This window comes from Paramormyrops kingsleyae, chromosome 13 (genome assembly GCF_048594095.1).
Source record: "Paramormyrops kingsleyae isolate MSU_618 chromosome 13, PKINGS_0.4, whole genome shotgun sequence".
Lineage (NCBI taxonomy): Eukaryota > Metazoa > Chordata > Actinopteri > Osteoglossiformes > Mormyridae > Paramormyrops > Paramormyrops kingsleyae.
The window spans coordinates 32,191,644-32,213,423 of NC_132809.1; the positions used below are offsets into that span (position 1 = coordinate 32,191,644).

General features: G+C 46.0%; 1 protein-coding gene across 9 annotated transcripts in view; it reads left to right on the forward strand.

The window, feature by feature from the left end:
- LOC111849658 (protein MTSS 2-like) overlaps positions 1-21,221 on the forward strand; it is a 63,365-nt gene extending 42,144 nt beyond the window's left edge. The window contains exons 5-17 of one of the 9 annotated variants that reach the window (XM_072698658.1): positions 2,058-2,142; positions 5,208-5,299; positions 5,421-5,495; positions 7,140-7,148; positions 9,282-9,439; positions 10,694-10,801; positions 10,923-11,020; positions 11,824-12,043; positions 12,305-12,379; positions 14,044-14,193; positions 14,591-14,767; positions 15,371-15,536; positions 17,003-21,221. In XM_072698658.1, coding sequence (XP_072554759.1) covers positions 2,058-2,142; positions 5,208-5,299; positions 5,421-5,495; positions 7,140-7,148; positions 9,282-9,439; positions 10,694-10,801; positions 10,923-11,020; positions 11,824-12,043; positions 12,305-12,379; positions 14,044-14,193; positions 14,591-14,767; positions 15,371-15,536; positions 17,003-17,763 — 2,174 coding nt within the window. In that variant the 3' untranslated portion in view covers positions 17,764-21,221. The remainder of the gene's footprint in view (positions 1-2,057; positions 2,143-5,207; positions 5,300-5,420; positions 5,496-7,139; positions 7,149-9,281; positions 9,440-10,693; positions 10,802-10,922; positions 11,021-11,823; positions 12,044-12,304; positions 12,380-14,043; positions 14,194-14,590; positions 14,768-15,370; positions 15,537-17,002) is intronic. The other 8 variants (XM_072698660.1, XM_023822730.2, XM_072698659.1 and 5 more) reach the window with 8 other exon arrangements.
- Positions 21,222-21,780: the final 559 nt, after the last annotated feature.

Consider the following 21,780-nt stretch of genomic DNA (forward strand, 5'->3'; position numbering starts at 1 on the left):
ACAGGAAACTGAACAACATAATTTGCCCTGTGGGTCTTTCTGCAGTAAATGATGTACATGCCAGTAATAAATCACAGGGGCCTGATGGCATCTTACCTTTAGTCTTGAAAGAGATGAGGGATATTATTAGCCAACCTTTGACTTTAATATTCCAGAAATCGTTATCTGCCGGTGTGGTACCATCAGATTGGAAGCATGCTAATATAACACCCATATTCAAAAAAGGGGATAGAAGTAATCCAGCAAACTATAGGCCAATCAGTTTAACTAGCATTACTGGAAAAATAATGGAAGCTATAATTCAAGTGAAAATGGTAGATTACCTAGATGCAAATAACATTATAAAGGATAGCCAACATGGATTTAGGAGAGGTAGATCCTGCTTAACGAATCTGCTTGAGTTCTTTGAGGAAGCTACAAGTGCAATTGATCACAAAAAGGCCTATGACGTGATTTACTTAGATTTCCAGAAAGCCTTTGATGTTGTCCCCCACAAACGGCTCTTGTTAAAGCTTAAAGCTGCAGGAATTTTAGGAACTGTGGCAGCTTGGATCAAAAACTGGCTAACTGATAGGAAGCAGCGAGTAGTTATTAGAGGCACTATGTCACAGTGGGCCTCCGTTTATAGTGGGGTACCGCAAGGTTCAATTTTAGGACCACTATTGTTCCTAATTTACATTAATGATATTGACACGAATACATACAGTAAACTGGTTAAATTTGCAGACGACACTAAGGTGGGCGGGGTAGCAGATACTAATCTAGCAGCAGAGAGGCTCCAACGGGATCTGGATTTAATTAGCGAATGGGCTGATACTTGGCAGATGAAATTTAACAAAGATAAATGTAAGGTAATCCATGCAGGGAGCAGAAATATACAGTACAGATATTTTATGGGTTCCACTGAAATAAAGGTAGCTGATTACGAGAAAGATCTCGGTATGTATGTTGATGCTTCCATGTCCCACTCTCGCCAATGTGGGGAAGCAATAAAAAAGGCGAACAGAATGTTGGGTTATATCTCTAGATGTGTGGAGTTTAAGTCAAGGGAGGTGATGTTACACTTATATAATTCCTTGGTAAGACCCCACCTAGAATACTGTGTGCAGATTTGGTCACCATACCTCAAGAAGGACATTGCTGCCTTAGAAAAGGTGCAACGAAGAGCTACGAGAATGATTCCTGGTCTTAGAGGAATGTCTTACGAGGAGAGGTTAGCGGAACTGAATCTGTTCAGCCTTGAGCAAAGGAGACTAAGGGGGGATATGATTCAGGTCTATAAGATTCTAACGGGTCTGGATGCCGTTCAGTCAAATGACTATTTCAATATTAGTCTAAATACTAGAACTCGTGGCCATAAGTGGAAATTAGCGGGAGAACATTTTAAAACAAATTTGAGGAAGCACTTCTTTACACAGCGTGTAGTCAGAGTATGGAATAGTCTTCCTGCTATTGTAGTGGAAGCTAAAACCATGGGTTCCTTTAAATCAGAGCTAGATAAGATTTTAACAACTCTGAGCTATTAGCTAAGTTCTCCCCAAACGAGCTTGATGGGCCGAATGGCCTCCTCTCGTTTGTAAATTTCTTATGTTCTTATGTTCTTATGCCAATGGTTTACATGTCAGTGGTTTACATGTCAGTGGTTTACATGCCAATGGTTTACATGTCAATGGTTTACATGTCAATGGTTTACATGTGTCAGTGGTTTACATGCCAATGGTTTACATGTCAATGGTTTACATGCCAATGGTTTACATGCCAGTGGTTTACATGCCAGTGGTTAACATGTCAGTGGTTTACATGTCAGTGGGTTACATGTCAATGGTTTACATGTGTCAGTGGTTTACATGCCAGTGGTTTACATGTCAGTGGTTTACATGTCAATGGTTTACATGTCAGTGGGTTACATGTCAATGGTTTACATGTCAGTGGGTTACATGTCAATGGTTTACTGAGGTTTGCTGCTCTTGGCATGTCTTGTGCCACCATGTGTTGTATTCTTGTATTTTGGATGGTCCTGAATTTTTGGTTTCCTGCCATTTCTCGCGTTTCTCCAGGTGCTACACGAGACATCGGGTCGGCGCTGACGCGGATGTGCATGCGGCACCGCAGCATCGAAGCCAAGCTGCGTCATTTCACAAAGTAAGTCACCCAGCCGCCGCTCCCCTGCCCTCACTCTGCCTCTGCTCACCCTGCTTCAAATCCCAGGGTTGGCAGAGTGATTTCAATGTTGGGCACTTAAGCGAGACCCTTAAACCCAGCTGGTCCAGGGTCTGACTGACGCTGCTATCTCAAAAGTATATTTCGCTTTGGATAAAAGCGTCTACTCAATAAATGAAGTGTAAATCCAATATCACAGCCTTAATGTAACTGTAAATTGCTCTCCTTTTTCCGTCTGACTTTTACTCTTAATATTATGTTTTATGAACTCCCATGTTTATATGGAAAAGTTAGGTGTGATCCGTTCCTTTGGCTCGCTAGTACTGTTAGCTTGGTGCTACATGGTAAATAATGCCATTCTGTACTGTCCAGGAATCTGCCTTTACAATATAAAGCCAAATGAGACTTATGAGTCACTCTTGAGGACTCTCTCCAGTTAATGGAATGATAAAACATCACGCGAGTGATATTCAGTAATAGCGCACTGTGTGGTGCCCCTTCATGTACTCAAACGTCTTAACAGACTCGGGAAGGCGGAGTTCAGCGTCTGAAGGCTTGCACTGGAGGTTAACATTCAGGCTGATGTTTGGAAAATCAGTCTCTTCTCTCTGCGAGATCTGGGGTTTTAACCAATATAATATCATGCTTTAGAGGCCCAAAGTGTATCGTCTCACCTCAGGCTACAATGAACCCCCCCCCCCTGTGCTTTTTTGGAATAGGATAATGATGTTTTCTGTTCATAAACAGCTTTCGCCCACTGCCCCTCCCCCAAATACCCCAGATTCTGTTGACACAATCTACCTCCAACCAATGAGATTCTTCCTTTTGTTGCACTAAAACCTGGCATATAGGACAGAGTATCTACCTCCTACTATTACTTATCCACTCCTTTGCAATATTTGCATCATGTTTACATTGCACTGTGTTTACATATTTATTAGGGACTCAAACACCAACAGCGCTGGACCACCATTATAATTCTAATCATATTAACTGTCTCACTGTAAGCACCTTAATTTGTATTTGTGGTCTATGTGTTGTGTTTGTGTTTGTCAGTGGCTGGAAGCACATGTAGAGTAAGATTTTAATTTCTCAGTTGAACTGACTGTTTACTGTGGCAATAGTTTCTTGCATCTTCAGGTACCCACAAAGGGCTGTAAGGGTTAAGCTGGTGCTGTGATATGCGTCTGTCAGACGATGTCAGCTGTCTGCCTATATATATGCGGACAGACGCAAAGAGAGCGAGGGACCCATGAGGTCTTAATGCCTTCGCCAAACCCCACCCCCATGGTACGGACATCTGTCTGCAGGATCGTGGGGTGTGATAAAGTAAAACTGATGTAAAACTGTGGTGAGAGTTTTTTGTGGAATTTTTATTTGCTGGGACATGGGGGTCTGTAATGACGGCCCTCTGCAAATGGCTGTCTGCATGTTTACTGTAATCTCTACCACAAAAACTTGAGGAGGCAGGGGGGTCGCAGTGAGCTCATTTTGACTTAGAATAAGCAACGTTCTTCCCCGCAACCTCCTGGTGTTCACGGGAGAGCAGCATAATTAGGCATAAACCTCTATTTTATATGGTCTTGTGTGGCCAAACTGCCTGTTAAGATCAGCATGACTTTCTTAATGACAGGCAGAGGCTGACTCAGGATTAAAAATGATTCATAGATCCAAAAAAGCGCATTTGGATGAAGTACGAAGTCTGTGCGTCCTTTAATTTTTCCAATTCTGCATTTAGACAGAAACACATGTCGTTAATTCCGCAGTCTCCTCTCCGAGCTTCGCTGTCTATCAGCCTGTGATGTTCTTATTCACATTCCATGACCTGAGCCACACATTAAGCCAACGGCTAAGTAGAAATCGATACTTTTTCCGTAAAAACCTTACATAACGATGTTACCCACCAGATAAATGGCCACATATCGCTATCGTTTCTCTGCTCTCCTCATAGGTTGCTGAGAAGCAGAGTGAAAGAAGTTTGAAAAATGGTTTGGATTCGCAGTTGACAGCTTCCTCCAGAAAGGCTTTTATCCATTTTTAGAGCCAGTATTTTTACCGAGGAAGCTGAGGCTTTAGTACCTTGCTCAGCCACACAACTCATACTGATGGTGGATTCTGTAACCTTAAAGTCACAAGCTCCTGTCCTTAACCATCCCACTGCGCTCCCCTGTTGTCCAACGAGGCCCTCTGCTGTCGATGGTTGGCATCATGCTCTGGCACTGCGTTTGTGTCGAGTCAGTGTCAGGCTGTTCTGAAAGAAGGTACGCTACCGGTGTGTAAAATGACATCCTGCACCGTATAGTCTGCGAGTGGAAACATCACATCTCCATCCTGTGGAAAACATCTGCTGAGTCTCCGAGTGACTAACCCAGCCTTTTAGGCTCTCTGCTTCTCTCTGTTGTGTCTGCAGGACAATGTAGGGATTTAAAGGGGGATTTTAATAAAACAACACAAAGTGCACCCTATTGTCCGTAAGTGACACACTCTGGGGTGGGATTAAGCCTTTCCCAGATGAAAAACATTTTAGCAGTACTGGGACATGGCTAGACCTGACCTCTCCCCCAGGCCAACCTTTCATCCCTTCCACCTCCAGTGAGCTAATGGCTGCTATCTTTTCTCATATAATCTTTGGTTATTTGCTGTGTCATTGGGCTCTGACTAATCCCTGACTGTCACACTGTTCTGATTCCGTAGCTCCGCCCACTTCTTGTTAACTGGAGTCACATGACTCATCCTCTGCATTATTATTGGGTCCTCTCGTGCGTGGTTTGCTTTACCTGCTGCATCTGACTGACAGCTTAATTGTAGCTGAGGATTATCTGATTACAAGTTTCACCATTTCATTTTGGGATCCAGTGTTTCATTTTCCCAAAGAAAAACTTTTTTTTTAATTTCCAAAAAAATCTGACTTTTGCATATATGTTTCTTACTTAACGTTATATGCTTAACAGTCAGTTGAAAGTGAATAAACACGAATGCAAAAATAGTAACGCGCCTGTTCTTACCTTCAGTTTTCTGTACCCATCTCACTGCCCCAACATTTCCAGTGCCTTGATGGAGAGTCTTATCACCCCCCTGCAAGACCGCATTGAAGAGTGGAAGAAGACAGCCAACCAGATGGACAAAGATCATGCCAAGGGTGAGACATGGCGCCCCCCTCAGCTCCAGCCTGGAAATGCGGCCCTGTGCCACTCCGTGCTGCCCACCTTCCCGGCTCTGACTCCACTCACCTCCATGCCTGTACTCTCCCCCTTCCTCAGAGTACAAGAGATCCCGTCATGAGATCAAGAAGAAGTCCTCCGACACGCTGAAGTTACAGAAGAAGGCCAGGAAAGGTAGGGACGCCGCCTGGGTCTGGCACATGCTACAGGCCCCAGGGCACTCTCAGGCCCCAGGGCACTCTCAGGCCCCAGGACACTCTCAGATCCCAGGGCACTCTCAGGCCCCAGGGCACTCTCAGGCCCCATGGCACTCTCAGGCCCCATGGCACTCTCAGGCCCCAGGACACTCTCAGACCCCAGGACACTCTCAGACCCCAGGACACTCTCAGGCCCCAGGGCACTCTCAAGCCCCAGGACACTCTCAGACCCCAGGACACTCTCAGACCCCAGGACACTCTCAGACCCCAGGGCACTCTCAGACCCCAGGACACTCTCAGGCCCCATGGCACTCTCAGGCCCCAGGGCACTCTCAGACCCCAGGGCACTCTCAGGCCCCATGGTACTCTCAGGCCCCAGGACACTCTCAGACCCCATGGCACTCTCAGACCCCAGGGCACTCTTAGACCCCAGGGCACTCTCAGGCCCCAGGGCACTCTCAGGCCTCAGGGCACTCTCTCACCGTCTGCCCAGATCTGAAAAGCCGTTCCCTACTCACATGACACACCTTTGCTGAGGCTGCATCTTCCCAATGGATTATTTACATAGTCCACAGCAAAATTGAGCAAATTAGCAACTGCCTTTTATTTTTTAGCTGTACCCTCATGGAGAAAAGTTATTTTGTTTGCTTTTCTGAAATGACAAATACAAAACAATGCAGTTCTGAAAACAGTGCCATTTTTATCAATTTCACATCATGTAGCCTGTTGAGATGGTGCAACAGGCGTCGGCCGTAATTCCCCATGAGTCTGTCTGTGTGACAGTTTGGGTCTAGCCAGCATGGCCTTTCCATGACCTTAATGTCCCGCCCAGGAGAGAGTGTTGCAGACAGTCCTGGAATAATCACAAGGGAGATGCACAGTGTGATGAGAACTTGCTCTGCAGTGAAACACTGCCCCCTAGTGGTCACAAAATACATGCATGGCATGCCATTTTAATTGTGGACTAACTTTCTCTTGAAACAAAACTTTGAAAGTATTTGTCTCTTTACATTTTGAGCCATTTACGTATTTCAGAATTAGCTTGTGCAATGTCTACTTGTGCTAAATCCTATATAATGTTGAACTCTACGTAGCACTTTCTATAGTTCTGCTGGAGACGTACATGAGTCCATTGGGCCTAGTTAGTCTTGCCTTGCCTGGGTTCACTGTGCCTTTGATAGTCATCTTTATCCAAACATTTACCATTTACCATTTGGAGTATGGTGCATATATAAGAATATATTGATTAGTAGAACCTGTGGCCTCTGTACGTACAGACTCCTGTTGCTCTGTTTGTAAGTCCTCATGCCGTCGTGTAATCATGATGACAGCAGATATCTTCCCTCAGCCCTCCGTCTTGCTGTTTACTTCAATGAGGTTATTTCGGCTAAGATTGTGAATCAGCGTGATGTGACTTCTGCTCTCGGTTTGCTACTAATGGTTGAGAAATGTGCAAAAGCCACTGTGCCAATCCTAACACAAGGCCTTGTGTATGCTCTCTCTCTCTCTCTCTCTCTCTCTCCCCCCCCCCCCCCCTTATCCTTACCCCCAAACTCTTTCTTTTTTACATCTACCAATGCCCCAACTGTGTTGTTCCCCCCGTAATGCTTTCCCTGTCTAGAGCTCTTGGGTAAGTTCTGTACATTTTCTCTTCTTGGGCTTGCTATGCTTCATTATGCTATGCTATGCTATGCTATGCTATGCTTCATTATGCTATGCTATGCTATGCTATGCTATGCTTCATTATGCTATGCTATGCTATGCTATGCTATGCTGTCATTTGTTTCCTCCATGGCTGTGCATGTCACCACCCAAATCAAGCCTTGTATAAATGTGTCTCCCTGTGGTGCAGGAATAGCCACTGGTCACATGCTGCTCATGTGATTCGTGATAGAAATGAACAGAATGTAAGGTCTGAATGGCGGTTAAAAGAAGCCCAGAGATTCCTGTCCTACATTTAGAGATCTGGGAAGCAAAATATAGGTGATTAAATGGACTACATTTCTCAGAATGGCACTAGGTATCAATAATACACCAAGTTTCAGTTCACTTAGTTACATGACAAATATCATCTATTCTACAGTTGTTTGAAATAATAATGATAATCTCATGACTAATTGATAAATTATTGTTTGTCCCTGATTTATTGTAATTACCGCTATAGTAGAAAAGCATACAGATTAATGAGTGGGTCCAGGTATCCATCCATCCATCTTCCAACTTGCTTATCCTTCTGGGTTGCGGGGGGTCCAGAGCCTATCCCGGAAGCTATGGGCACAAGGGAGGGAACAACCTAGGATGGGGAGGGTCAGCCCATCGCAGGGCACACTCACACACCAGTCACGCACACATGCACACCTACGGGCAATTTAGTAACTCCAATTAGCCTCAGCATGTCTTTGGACTCTGGGGGGGAAGCCGGAGTACCTGGAGGAAACCCCACAATGACACGGGGAGAACATGCAAACTCCGCACACATGTGACCCAGGCGGAGACTCAAACCCAGGTCCCAGAGGTGAGAGGCAACAGTGCTAACCACTGCACCACCATGCCGCCCCCAGGTCCAGCTATCAATTAAATTTATTACTGGTAAATAACAGAGGACATTTCAGTTTAGAACTGCTTTACAAATAGTCAGTAACTTTCTGAGCAGTGTTCCTTGGGCACTTTCCCATCGGTATTGGGCAACAAATTCCCATTTGGAAAAACTTTGATTGGCAGTGGGCAATGTTTTGTGATCACCCGGATCGGGAGGAGTTGCCCTCTGTGTCATCTGGTTGGCAGTTGCCCAGCAACACTGCTCAAAAAGTTGCTGTTTGTATCACCACCTTAACGTTTGTTTGCATGTGATTTCTACAGTAGCGTAGGGGTCATTATGGGTTGATGTAGTCTCCGTCTTGTTTTCCCTAGTATAGGTTCTGTCTTCTGCTTGGGGGGTGGCAATGCTGCACTGTGTGACCATGATAATATTTTATATATATATACAGTGAGGAACATAAGTATTTGAACACCCTGTGATTTTGCAAGTTCTCCCACTTAGAAATCATGGAGGGGTCTGAAATCCACATTGTAGGTGCATTCCCACTGTGAGAGACAGCATTTAAAAAAAAAATCAGGAAATCACATTGTATGATTTATTTTTTTTAATTTTTTGTATTGCACTGCTGCACATAAGTCTTTGAACACCTGAGAAAATCAGTGATAATATTTGGTACAGAAGCCTCGCAGGGTGTTCAAATACTTATGTTCCTCACTGTGTGTATGTATATATACTGTACACACACACACACACACACACACACACACACACACACCCCAAAATGTCCCGTCAAGTTCATTTAACTGTCATCTGCCCTTATGAAGATCACTGATGGTAAACATCATTCATCACATCATCTCATTTTGTGAATATCTTCCCCATTGGGGTCTAATCACGTCTCTCCTCCTTTCTCCTCCCTTGTGTGACGCTTTATTGGTTTCTCTCCTTTGACCTGTTCCTCCACCTTTCACTCATACTTCCATCTCCCCCATGCTGCTCCCACTACTCTACACCTGCTTCACTTCCTCCATCCACTCCTCCTCCTGCACCTTCTCATCTTCTGGCCTCTGCTTGCCTCCGGGCCGGGGGGGCCGGGGGGCCGGGGGGGCCCTGTGTGCTCTTGCTCTGTTCGCCCTCCGTCCCGCCCACACCCTTCCTTTTTACCCTCTATGCCCCCTCCTGCTTCTCTCCCTCCCTCCCTCCCTCCGCTTGGCTGCTCCACAGGTAGAGGAGACCTGCAGCCCCAGCTGGACAGCGCCATGCAGGACGTGACTGACATGTGCCTGCTGATGGAGGAGATAGAGAAGCAGGCTGTGCGCCGGGCGCTGGTGGAGGAGAGGGGGCGCTTCTGCACCTTCATCAGCTTCCTGCAGCCTGTAGTGGTGAGAGTGGGGCCAGGGTGGATAGAGGAAAAGCAGCTGATCGATTGTTCAGTGTGAAGGAGGGGGTGGGACCTGTAGACTGCTGGGTGTTACGGTAGGGGTGGGGCCTGAAGACTGTTGGTTGTTTTGGAGGGGGTGGGACCTGTAGACTGCTGGGTGTTACGGTAGGGGTGGGGCCTGAAGACTATTGGTTGTTTTGGAGGGGGTGGGACCTGTAGACTGCTGGGTGTTACGGGAGGGGTGGGGCCTGAAGACTATTGGTTGTTTTGGAGAGGGTGGGACCTGTAGACTGCTTGGTGTTACGGGAGGGGTGGGGCCTGAAGACTGTTGGTTGTTTTGGAGGGGGTGGGACCTGTAGACTGCTGGGTGTTATGGTAGGGGTGGGGCCTGAAGACTATTGGTTGTTTTGGAGAGGGTGGGACCTGTAGACTGCTTGGTGTTACGGTAGGGGTGGGGCCTGAAGACTATTGGTTGTTTTGGAGGGGGTGGGACCTGTAGACTGCTGGGTGTTACGGTAGGGGTGGGGCCTGAAGACTATTGGTTGTTTTGGAGGGGGTGGGACCTGTAGACTGCTGGGTGTTACGGTAGGGGTGGAGCCTGAAGACTGTTGGTTGTTTTGGAGGGGGTGTGTTTGGGAGACTGCTGGGTGTTATGGTCTGTAGCTCTGTCAATCAGAACCCAGAAAATACTACTGGGGGCATAGCTGTTTAGCTGGATAACCTGTCAGATTTAAGCAGGCTAAATGTACGGTAAATGAAGATAAAGTCAGTTTAAATGAGGGTACCTTAAATCCGACAAATTATCTGGCTAAGTAAGAAATCCAGCTTTGTGAAACAGGCCTCTGTTTTCTGATTAATTCACAGTACCCCAGTTTTAATTAACTTTATCTTTGTTAACTTTCATTTAGCTCAGACTACCTTAAATCTGACATGTTATTGACCAATCACATCTTGTGTTTACACGTAGTCATCCATAGCATGCCAGATAGACCGCTGAAGACACGCTTATAACAGACAGGAATAAATATGTGTGATTTTAGGGTTTACAAAGTTTTTTACTTGTTAAACTTTATTCACTTTACAGCTAGCGGAGCCAAATTGAGTGTAAGCTAATTGGTGCACTAACAGTTTTCAAAATTAGCAGAAACGCTAATCCGCTAATGGAAAAGGTTGGCTTGGCTAGTTAGTGGTTAGCGGATTAGCAGAACCCTACTTACCACAGCCTCTAAGTCGCCCCTTACGGTCTTTTTCTTAGAATGGAGAGATCGCCATGCTGGGGGAAATCACTCACCTCCAGGGCATTATCGATGACCTTGTGGTGCTGACCACCGACCCCCATAAACTGCCCCCCGCTAGCGAGCAGGTAACTGAAACTTGATCCTAATAAACTGTAGCAAAATTAAAGCATCGTCATTGCGAACTTGTGTATGACTGACATCAGGAAAACAAAGATGCACCTTCTCTGACTGGCCACCCTGTCGCAGGTGATTAACGACCTGAAGGGGTCCGACTACAGCTGGTCTTACCAAACCCCCCCCTCGTCCCCCAGCAGCTCCGGCTCCAGGAAGAGCAGCATGTGCAGGTTAGAAGGCTGGGGGTGGGGGGTGGGGGGGTCACGGGGCTGCGAGAGTAATACTTCACAGCCATGTATTTATAATGCTGTGTTACTACGTTTTTGATTTACTTAGCTCATAATATGAAATTACTGCAACAAAGACATTTTTAGGTTTGTTGAAGATTGAAAATTTTTTAAATTTTGCTTGTTATATGTATTTCCCTGAGAAATGGCTCCCAGATACGTGTTTCAAAGCAGAACCCTCTTACCACTGTTCATGTTTTGTGCTTGACTGCTTGACCTCACTGTGAAGGTCTCTGTACTGATTTCTGTCACCCAGTGCCCATTAAAGCTTTCACATCCTCGTTGGTCTCGTGTTGAAGCCAAGTGACTGTTAGCTGCTGTGTGGATTTTGCAGTGACTAACTTTGTGCCAGCTCCTTGTCCCGTGGTGTCACTCTGTCTCTCTCATTGTCTCTCCTGTTCGCTCTCCTCCTCCTCCTTGCCCCTCACCTAACCCATTTTCCCACAATGCTTCGCTGTATTCTTCATTTGTCCCATGTATGGACGGCATCTAACTCTTTGTGGCTTTCTGTCACTCACACTTGCATCATTTCTTGCATTTCTTTTCTCCTTCCTAAATTTTTATCACAATTAAAACCCCTCCCCCTTTTCACTTACATTGCTCTACACACATTTTTTTCCCATAATTCATTTCTCCTCTTGTCCATCTCCTGCCTATCCGTTGCAACTTTCTAACCCCCTCCAATCGCTGATTTCCCCGTCCCTTGTCTCTTGTCCCCTGTCCCCGACCCCCCCCCCCCCCCACAGCAGCGTAAACAGCGCCCACAGTAGTGCTTCCCGCTCCTCCAGCGGCTCACAGACTCACTCTCCCAGTTCGTCCTATCGCTACCGCAGCCTGGCCCAGCCACCGCGAGGGGGGGCCCAGCGCCTCAGCAGTGTCTCCTCCCATGACTCGGGCTTCGTATCACAGGATGCCAACATCTACTCGAAACCGCCGTCGCCTATGCCCTCTGACATCACCAGCCAGGTAAGTGGCGCAGAAACCTGCCGCTGCTGTACAGTGAACAAACAGTTACCATGGTTACAGGGTGTGTGAAGACTGGGAGCACTGGCATTAAGCTGGAATATTGTGTTTTTTGAAAGAGACGTGCACAGTGGGATAGAGATTAGGACGTGCTCTGGTTGTGGGGGAAGCCTCCACAGCTGCCGTGATAAGGCTGCAGTTCCGCAGGTGATGTGTGAGATCTCCCTAACCCTAACCCTAACCCTCGCTGTCTCTTCTCGTCAGAAGTCCTCCAGCTCGGCCTCTTCTGAAGCTTCGGAAACCTGCCAGTCGGTCAGTGAGTGCAGCTCGCCTACCACGGTTAGTTCACCCTGGAAACACACACACGCCCACACACACAGACTCATATCTTTGTGGGGACAGCCCATTTATTTCTATGGGCAAAACTCAACAATGACGACCTTATCCCCCACCCAGCCCTAACCTTAACCATAAGTAACCAAACAAAATACAAGACTTTTTTATTTTTGATTGCAGTCACATTTTTTTTTATTGATTTTCCCCTTGTAGAGACTGAAAAAATAGTCCCCACAATGTCATGATATAATATATACATGACTACACATGAGCAGATGCACACACACACACACAGACACACACACACACACACGCAGGGTAAACATACGCACACACATACACGCACGCACACATGTAGGGTAAACATATCCTTATGGGGACCGCTCATTCATTTCAATGGGAAAAATGCTAACGCTAACTATAACAACCTTGACCCCTACCCTGCCCTAACCATAACCATAAGTAACCTAACAAAATACAAGAGTTTTTGCATTTTTAGTTTTTTCATAGCAGTCACCGATTTTTATAAAATAGAGTTTTCCCTTATGGGGACCAGGAAATTGGCCCCCATAAGGAAAAAAATGGATATTTATCACGTTATGGGGACATTATGTCCCCATAAGTATAGGTAAACCCGCTCGCGCGCACACGCACACACACACACACACACACACACACCTCTTCACCTTGCTTAGCTCACCCTCACCACAACACAAACACAGCCATGAGTTCATGGATTGTGGCCACAATATCATACAGCTTTTTTCTGCTAGTGTCTTTTGTTCTGACGACGCTTTTACTTGCTTTTTACACTGGGCTTCCTTAAACTAAGCACAGACACGGACTGTGCACAGTACAACATCCTTACATTTGTCATTTACTTGTGTGAAATTCCATGGAAACACGAACTCCATCCCCTGCTCATTCATAGCCTCTCTCCACGGTACATTAACACTCATTCTGATACCAGCCATACCATTCAGACGCTTTTCTGTCATTCACCTGGAAGCGATATTTCTAACCAATGCCTGTCTCCTCTTGTTTACTTGGCAATGCCAGAGTTGTGGGAATCTATCTCTAAATAGCAACTCTATGTTGTATAGAGGAAATAAAGTAGATTATTAAATCCATTTAAGAGCAAATGAAAATCTAACCAAGGCATTTGAAGGTCATTTTCTGAAGAAGATAAACCAGTGGAAAGCCTTTGGTCGGATGCGCATAATATTTATCAACAGTTCTTAGAAGGGCAAAGTACTTTGTGCGTTCTTCACAAGTTCTAGGAATAGTTTTCCAGCAAGCTCTTCGTCTCGAATCCCTCTGACCTAAATCCAGATAAGGTAAAAATCATTTCAAGGTCCTATTAAAAGTGTTTTTAAGTACAAATGCCTTTAGCAGGATAAACATTTAATATATCAAGTGAAAAGGCAAGAGTTTAACGCAGCAGTGGAGCTGAAGTTCTGCTGTTGGTGCCGGATGCATCATGCAGGTTCTTGGCCGCTCGTGGCTGTGGCCTCAGGTCAGATAGAGAGCTGAGGGCCACTGAAACCCCGTCATCTGCTTTGCCTCCTCAGAGGTGGAACCCCATGGCCAGTCGGCCTGAGGCCTTGCTCACCCTGCTGGGGTCTTAGTCCTGCTCACCTTGACCGTCATGTTTCTCCATTCTGCAGTTTGGCTTGACCTTCTCTACCTTCCGCCCTGCTCTCTCTCACAATGGTTCCAACAAGCCTCTACCTCTCATACTGTCTGCATCCCTACCCTATAATCGCTCCCCTGGATCCAATAATTCATCTCCCACATCAAAGGTTCCTTGTTGGAAGGTTTGTTCGTTTCTTTTGATTTCTTTCAATTCTTTGTTTGCTTGCTTCACTTTGTGTTTGATTTGCAGTCCTTCAAATAATATGTGTTTTTTTATTTATTTAATAATCTCCTCATTAACTTGTTTGTCACTTTATTGCTTGAGTTGTGTTCCGTCTGTGTTGTTTGCCAGCAAGCCTTCATGCCCTGCCTCTGTCATCTGAAATCTCCCAGGGAGAAATTGCTAACCTGAGCAGTCAATAGGTATAACGATTCTTAGCAGACAGAACACGAATACCGAATTCAACCAATAGGAGGCCTCAGACACAAATGTGACAAATCCTTCAAAAACTCCACTGCACTCCCTTCATCAATTGCATTGTTTTCTCTGAATCTCAATAACTCTGCCCAATTCTTTAGGACTGGTCCAAACCAGTTCCCTATGAACAGCCATTGGTCAATACGCTACAGCGCAGAAAGGACCCGCCAGAGCGCCTAAGAGAGCCGGAAGCCTGTCCTGCTCCCCAGCCGTACACTGGGATACATCCAGAAGATTCCCAGAGGCCTAGAATGTCTCCAGCCACAATTGCTGCCAAGGTAACTGCTGCGGTTCTCTAGCAAGAGCCTTTGCATTTCGTACTATATTACTTGCCTTAATACAGCCAACAGTGTTTTCAAGGACACAAAGTCTGTCTTTAAAAAGGCCTTTTCATATTCAGATGTCCAGCTGTGCTATTTCACTCAGGTGCTGCTATTTAAAGATTGGTGAGATGGTGTGAAACTAATGGATGTTTAGACAGTTCCCAGGCTCCAAGTATTTAAAAAAAACACATAATGAAGTGCAACATTTGTTCAGGTGCAGATAGCATGATGATTAAGGACATATACTGGTCCTGAGATTAGGACCTAGCTGAGAAATACCCAGACCACACAATGTTCCCTTTTGTCTTAGCCCTCCCTGAAAAATGATTTTTCAAAATTCTAAATCAATTTAGTGATTTTGTACACATTTTGTACCCCCTCCCAGCTCGGCTCATTTTATCATTGGGGGTCCCTGTTATAAAATTTGCTGATTAAATACAGATTTGAAAAGTGGCAACCTCCCTGGGGGGGGGACCCCCTGAGGGACAGACCCTAGCATGGCTGAGTCTGAGTGATGTTCAGCTATCACTGTCATGCTAACGCCGTGTGCCCCCCCAGCACGGGGAGGAGGGCCCCCCCGCCGCCGGCGATCTTGCTATGCTGCTGACGAGAGGCCTGGGCGTGGAGCAGCAGACGAGCAGCCACGACTCGCTGCAGTTCTCCAGCGGATACAGCACGCAGACCCCCACGCCCTCCTGCTCGGAAGACGCCATCCCTTCACACGGTAGCCCGACTCCAAGCGAGCCTTTGAAACCACACAGTGGGTGGGCTTGCTCTGTGCCGTCAGCATCTTCCTATTGGTTATTCTCTGAGCTCTCATTGGTTACTTAAGGCTCAGTCAGCATCTTCCTATTGGTTATTCTCTAAGCTCTCATTGGTTACGTAAGGCTCAGTCAGCATCTTCCTACTGGTTATTCTCTGAGCTCTCATTGGTTATGTAAGGCTCAGTCAGCATCTTCCTATTGGTTATTCTCTGAGCTCTCATTGGTTACGTAAGGCTCAAAGCAAAATTTTTAAATATTAAAATATTAATTCATAGCTTGGAGTGCATTAACGCACTTATACTACGGATGCTACACATTTGGCTTTACACGTTTTTACCTAAAGACTTTCTTTTCACATCTACAAGGCAGAAACTCATTTATCAGTAGAACTACTTTCTTCCACTAATGATAAAACATTTTGCTTAGATGTGACCCAAGCTGCCGTTGTTAATTTGACATTTGCCCGCTGCTAAGACTGTAAGCCAGTCGTTAGCTGAAATCGCCTGTTGCTAAATTTTAAATTGTGTTCTGCATCTGGAATTTTAAGTAACTTTAGTTAGAATTAAAGATTATAATCATGTCTTGATTTATTACTGTGATTCTGAAAGCTGACGTGACGGTTATACAAAATTAATCAACACCCTTTTGACCAATCAGATTTGAGAATTCAACACCGCTGTGGTATAACAGGCAGTAATTGACAGCTCATGCTAATCTGACAGTGGGTTTTGAAACCTCATTTCAACCAACCATCACTAGCTTGCACCCTTAGGAAATATAATTAAATCAAGCTATAAAAATTATGAAAAGTGCACAATTAAGTCATTAAAGCAAATTCGTTTTTTTAGGCAACTCCAAATGAATGTTACCATTGAGGCTGTATATTGGCCGGATACTAAACCCTCTCAGTGCTACCTTTCAGCTCTCTTCTGAATGATGACAGAGATTCATTTTGTGTGTAATTCAGTCATTTAACTTGCAGTTACGTTCCTGTTCTGCTTGTTCATCTTGTGTTTTGCTTACTATGGTCTTTTGATCATATGAATGTGAATCTGTTCCTTTTGCAATTAAAGATGCAGTTATTGGTCAGTTGTCAGCAGTAAACAGCTGTTTCTTTTTCTCTAAAATATGGCTTGGCGATCTTTGGCTTAGAGGTAAATCTGTCATAGCCCACCCTCACTCTTGTACTGTAATCCAGTGCCCCAATCGCATGGACCCTTTCTGAACCCATATCCTGGGGCAGCTATTAGGTCTACAACTCCTCTGCTGCATTGCAGCGTCAGAGTAGGGCCAGCAGGTGACGTAGCAGTTATAGGTCACCAGCTCAAATCTGAAGTAGTATTGTTAACAGGAGAATGACAGTGTGAGGCTGTAAGCAATTGCAGAAGGTATAAGGACTGGAATGACTGTCAATCTTTTCCTCCAGTGTCCGAGTACGAATGTTACTCCGTGAACGGCGACACTGAAGTGGAGGTGCAGGCCGACTTCGATAAGTCCTCCACCATTCCGCGTCACAGCAACATCGCTCAGAACTACCGGCGCATGATCCAGACCAAGAGGCCGGCCAGCACCGCGGGTCTGCCCAGCGGCATGGGGGCCCAGGCCGGGCCACCCGGAGGAGGGGGCGGGGGAGGTGGTCTGGGTACCCCAGGGACGGCCACCATTCGGCGGACCCCGTCCACCAAGCCCGGGGTGAGACGCACCCTATCCAGCGCGGGCCCCATCCCCATCCGACCGCCCATCGTGCCAGTGAAGACGCCGACAGTGCCCGACTCCCCAAGCCACACGGGACCGTCGGTGTGGGCAGGCAGTGAAGAGTGTGTCTTCTACACGGACGAGGCCTCGCCTGGAGCGCCCGAGTTCAGCAGGGCGTCGCCGAAGCGCATGAGCCTGCCCAACACGATGTGGGGGTCCGGTGGGGGCCTGGAGACGGGCGTCTACACCCAGCAGCTCGAGGAGGACCAGCTGCTTGCCGCCAACCGCCACAGCCTGGTGGAGAAGATCGGCGAGTTGGTGGCCAGCGCCCACGCCCTGGGAGAGGGTCAATTCCCCTTCCCCTCGCTGCCCGATGAGCCCACGCAAGACCCCCAGCCCTCGGAGGGAGAGGACATGCTCGTCTCGATCCGCCGTGGGGTCCGACTCCGCAAGACCATCTCAAACGACAGGTCTGCGCCCAGGATTTTGTGATCGGGCCCCGGGACCAGACCGGCCGGCACCAAGGAGTCTGTGCCACTGACTTTATAGAGAATATAACGTTTGTGAAGATAACAAGAATAAATAAGTAATTAAAAGAAATGAATGAATATTAATAATTAATGAAGCGTTGAAGGCTCAGGCCTCTGTAAATGTCGTCTCTATGGACGCATGTTTTCTAATTAATGCCACTGGTACTTTGACTGTAGAGAAGTGATGAGCTGCTTAGGAGTATTTTGTGTATTTCCTGCCAGGCTGTTCACCACCACCCCCGCACTCCAGAAATTCCCTGACATCTGACCCCTAGGAGGCACAGATGACAGGTCATTAGGGGACAGGCTGAAATTATGCAAGAAAAAGCCCTCCCCACTTTGTCTGTGTCCGTGTGTGTGTGTGTCTGTCAGACTGGGAAGGCCTCTCCAGATGGTCTCACTACGGGCAACGAAACTAGCCATCTTTTTTGCTGAACTAGAGTAACAATTTCCTGGAAGAAATTGATTTATAAACCTTTAGGGTTGTTTTTTTTAATTATAACCTTTTGGTAATTATAAGGCATTTGAAAGCATATGTAGACTATTACCCTGCTTCGTATCGTATGTCGGTCTTATAGGCCCTTTAGTATGTCTTAATGCAGACTTTGGTAATTTGAAGGTGAATTCCCATAATGGCCACCAGATGGCAGTAAGGCCTCATCGTGTGTCGCGTGGCGTAGTGATTGTTTTCTGTGAAGTATGTCGTATACAGAGTAATTCATATGATGCGATAGGGAAAGGGAAGTGCTATGCAGAGCAAGATTACAGATAGAGGAGCGGAAGATCTTTTCAGGAGGTTAAGAAAGCGGTGAATATACTTGTGTAGAGGGGAGTAATTTCCTTCATTATCAGGATCTTGAACGGGGTGCATATTTTGCTGTGTGAGCAAGTTTTCCTGGGTTTAGCCGTGCTGTGAGGGTTGTGAGAGCGCAGACTGGGTGGGAAATGAGGTTTCACTGTTGTTTCGAACTGCTCTGATACTGAGAAGATATAAGAATGGACTGCAGAAAATAAGACTTTCGCCGAAATTGCCGTATTTACAGAAATGTAGCATCGGAGCAGATTGTGACTGATCCATTCCTGTGTGAGATAATGAGTGGCTATGAATCCTTCTTATGCAAGGATATATAGGGGATGTAAAGATGTTTTATCTGGTTATTTAAAGCCAAAGTATGTTCTGTACAGTTTGAAAGAAGCTGTTAAGGACGGAGAACAGAGCCCACATTGTTTTTGCGTTTAGAGGAAACTTAAAATACTTAGATGATTAAAGCAGTGCAAGAATGCCAAGCACATTTTTTCAGTGCTGTGAACTGGCTCTGGTAGAGGAATGTGTGGCGGAAATTGCACGTGTGTGGATGTGTTTGTGTTGTAGGAGGTGGGGTTGGTGGAGACCGGCAGCTGGGTACAGCGGTGATAGCTGCCAGTCAGGAGGCCAGCAGGTGTTAGATCATATCATTACACTGAAGCACAGGCCACCGCCTTGTACATAAATGCGAAGATGAAGTCTAATTGTACAAGTCGCAAATGTTTTTGACACTGATATTGTATAGAGAATTCTGGAAAAAAAGGAAAAGGGATATGTCCACTATATTGGAGCAAGAACAGCAATATAACTAATGTATTTTTGAGTGAATGAAAGAGCATATAATTAAATTTAAGTAAAACGAACACAGCAGTTGGGTCAGTGATCACGCCAGAGTATATTTTGCCTGTAACTTGTTTTATTTTCATCTGTTTTTGCGTTTACTTGGACCAAAATAATGGATGAATTTGGTCGTTTAATTAGGGAGCGGCCAAAGGGGTAAGGATGGATCCGGCGCTGTCCCAGTGAGGCTCCGCAGGGCTCACATGTGACACGGCACCCCGGCCGATTCTCCCCAAGTGCTTTCAGCACAATCTATTAAGTGCTTACAAGGAGCGGCCCGCTATAAGTGTATACTGATTACGGACCAATATAACGGCTTTTCCCCCCAGAGTCGACGGCCCGTTTGCCCACCTGTATTGACTGCAGGTGTCGTGTCATTAAGAGGAATCCCCCTCTGATTAAGCCCTGATGACACTAACGGGGTAACATTAGCGGTAATTGATTTCCCGACCCCGGCTGACAGCGGGACATAGGGCTTATTGCTCAGCCCTGCTCACAGCTCATCAGCAACATGCCGCATCCCAAAGCCGCACTTCAGTCTGCTTCAAAAAAACAAGACAGGTTAGCGTATAGTTCGATCCATGTAAAAGAAACATATCCATTGCCTTGTAATCACATTAGGACTTCATTTTACTTGCCTCTGCTGTGTAACATTGTAGATAACAAAGAAAATAACTTAAATAACTCAGTGGTGTTTTGTTGTATATAGACCACGTTACTCTAAAGGTAACCCCAAAATTAATTCTACTGTCGTTCTTATACGCATGGCTCTCATTGGCTTGCGATGGACACGTGACTGTGCCTCTGCGTGCTTATTGGTGTCCGAGCTCAACTATCGGTCGCGGGCAACGGGAACGTTCCTGTAAACAGTACTACTCCTGTCTTTGACTGTTGTTCCTTCTAGGTGATCTGTCTGTGCTCTATGTGACGGTAGCCTCTCTCCTCTTAGGGCAGAAATTGGTCATGAGATTGGGTCACGTCTTGTGTGTGTGTGTGTGGGGGGGGGGGGGGAAGTGCCCACATTCATCTTCCGCCTGTTCTGGTCCCCTGAGGTGCCAGCGGCGCCGAGCCTCTGTACCAGGCCTTTGTACCGAGCCTTAACGCGCTGATGTAACGAAGCGTGGACACAGCTTAGAGGGCAGCGCTTGACTGGCGCATAACGGAATGTGATATTTGCCCTGGCGCATAGCAACACCTACTCGCCAGCCCACAGACATTCTGTCCCACCGTGTGAGAAAGCGCCGGTCCTGCACCCCCCAGCTGGTCTACAGAGAAGCAAAGCTGCTTACAGCCGAAGTAAACGCTTCGGGGAGGGACCTTGACCTTTCCTGATCTGGCTAGTTTTAGGCAGCTCCTCTGGACTGTGCCCTGAATAAATCAAATGTCTCTTTTTCTGGACCTTTCCGTGGTCTCCGTGGTGCTTCTTCCAGCCCAGCTGCTTCTCTGAACTTGATCTTTGCCACAGTTTTGTTTGTTAATGATTTATTATAATTAGTATTATTGTGACAAGATGTGTGTGTGTGTGTGTGCGCTGTTTTTACAAAAAAGAAAAACGTTCCTACCGTTGACATCAAACACTGCAGTACTGCTGTCACACTGTCCTCTCTTTTCCAGTTTAATTTATTGCATCCCCCCAAATGTTTTGCCACATCTGCAATGGCAAGTCTTTCTTTATCTGTAATATTTATCTTTTTCATTTAACTTTGGACACTGCTAACGTAACAAAATGCACTGTGATTACTCCAGTATTAATAAAAGTTGTACTTAAATTCAAATCCAAGGAGCTCGCGGCTTTTTATTTATGTGTTTGAGTTTTCTTGTGTGTTTTGTGCATAAAGCTTTAATCTGATTTAGCTGTCTTATCTGTTGAATGTTTGCTGTGGTTTCACAGGTGTCATTAAGCGATATTAACGACAGGTGGCATCAACGAGATTTTCTCCTTCAGCAAAGCCTCTAAGATCAGGTGCGTTGCATTGATGTATAGTGGGGTCTGGGTGGCAAATCCACAGGCTGCTTAGCCGTCTGTGAGTTTTGGGTACCTTGTGAGCCACGATTTCACTGTTGGCATGGCAATGCCAACAGCATGGAGGGCATGTAAGAAAGTTTTATTTTAATATTCATATTTAACAGAAAAGACTGTTGTGTTTCAATGAAAATATGTTATTGGATATATTCAGTATGATGGTTATTTTATGAACTATTGTTCCAGAGTTGCATTGAACATGGAGCTTAACCAGGGAAGCAGAGGGCAATCTGGATGCCAGTGTGTCACAGGGCACACGCAAGGGGTAATGTAGAGGTCCACGGGACTTAGACCACGTAGAAGTTGAACGT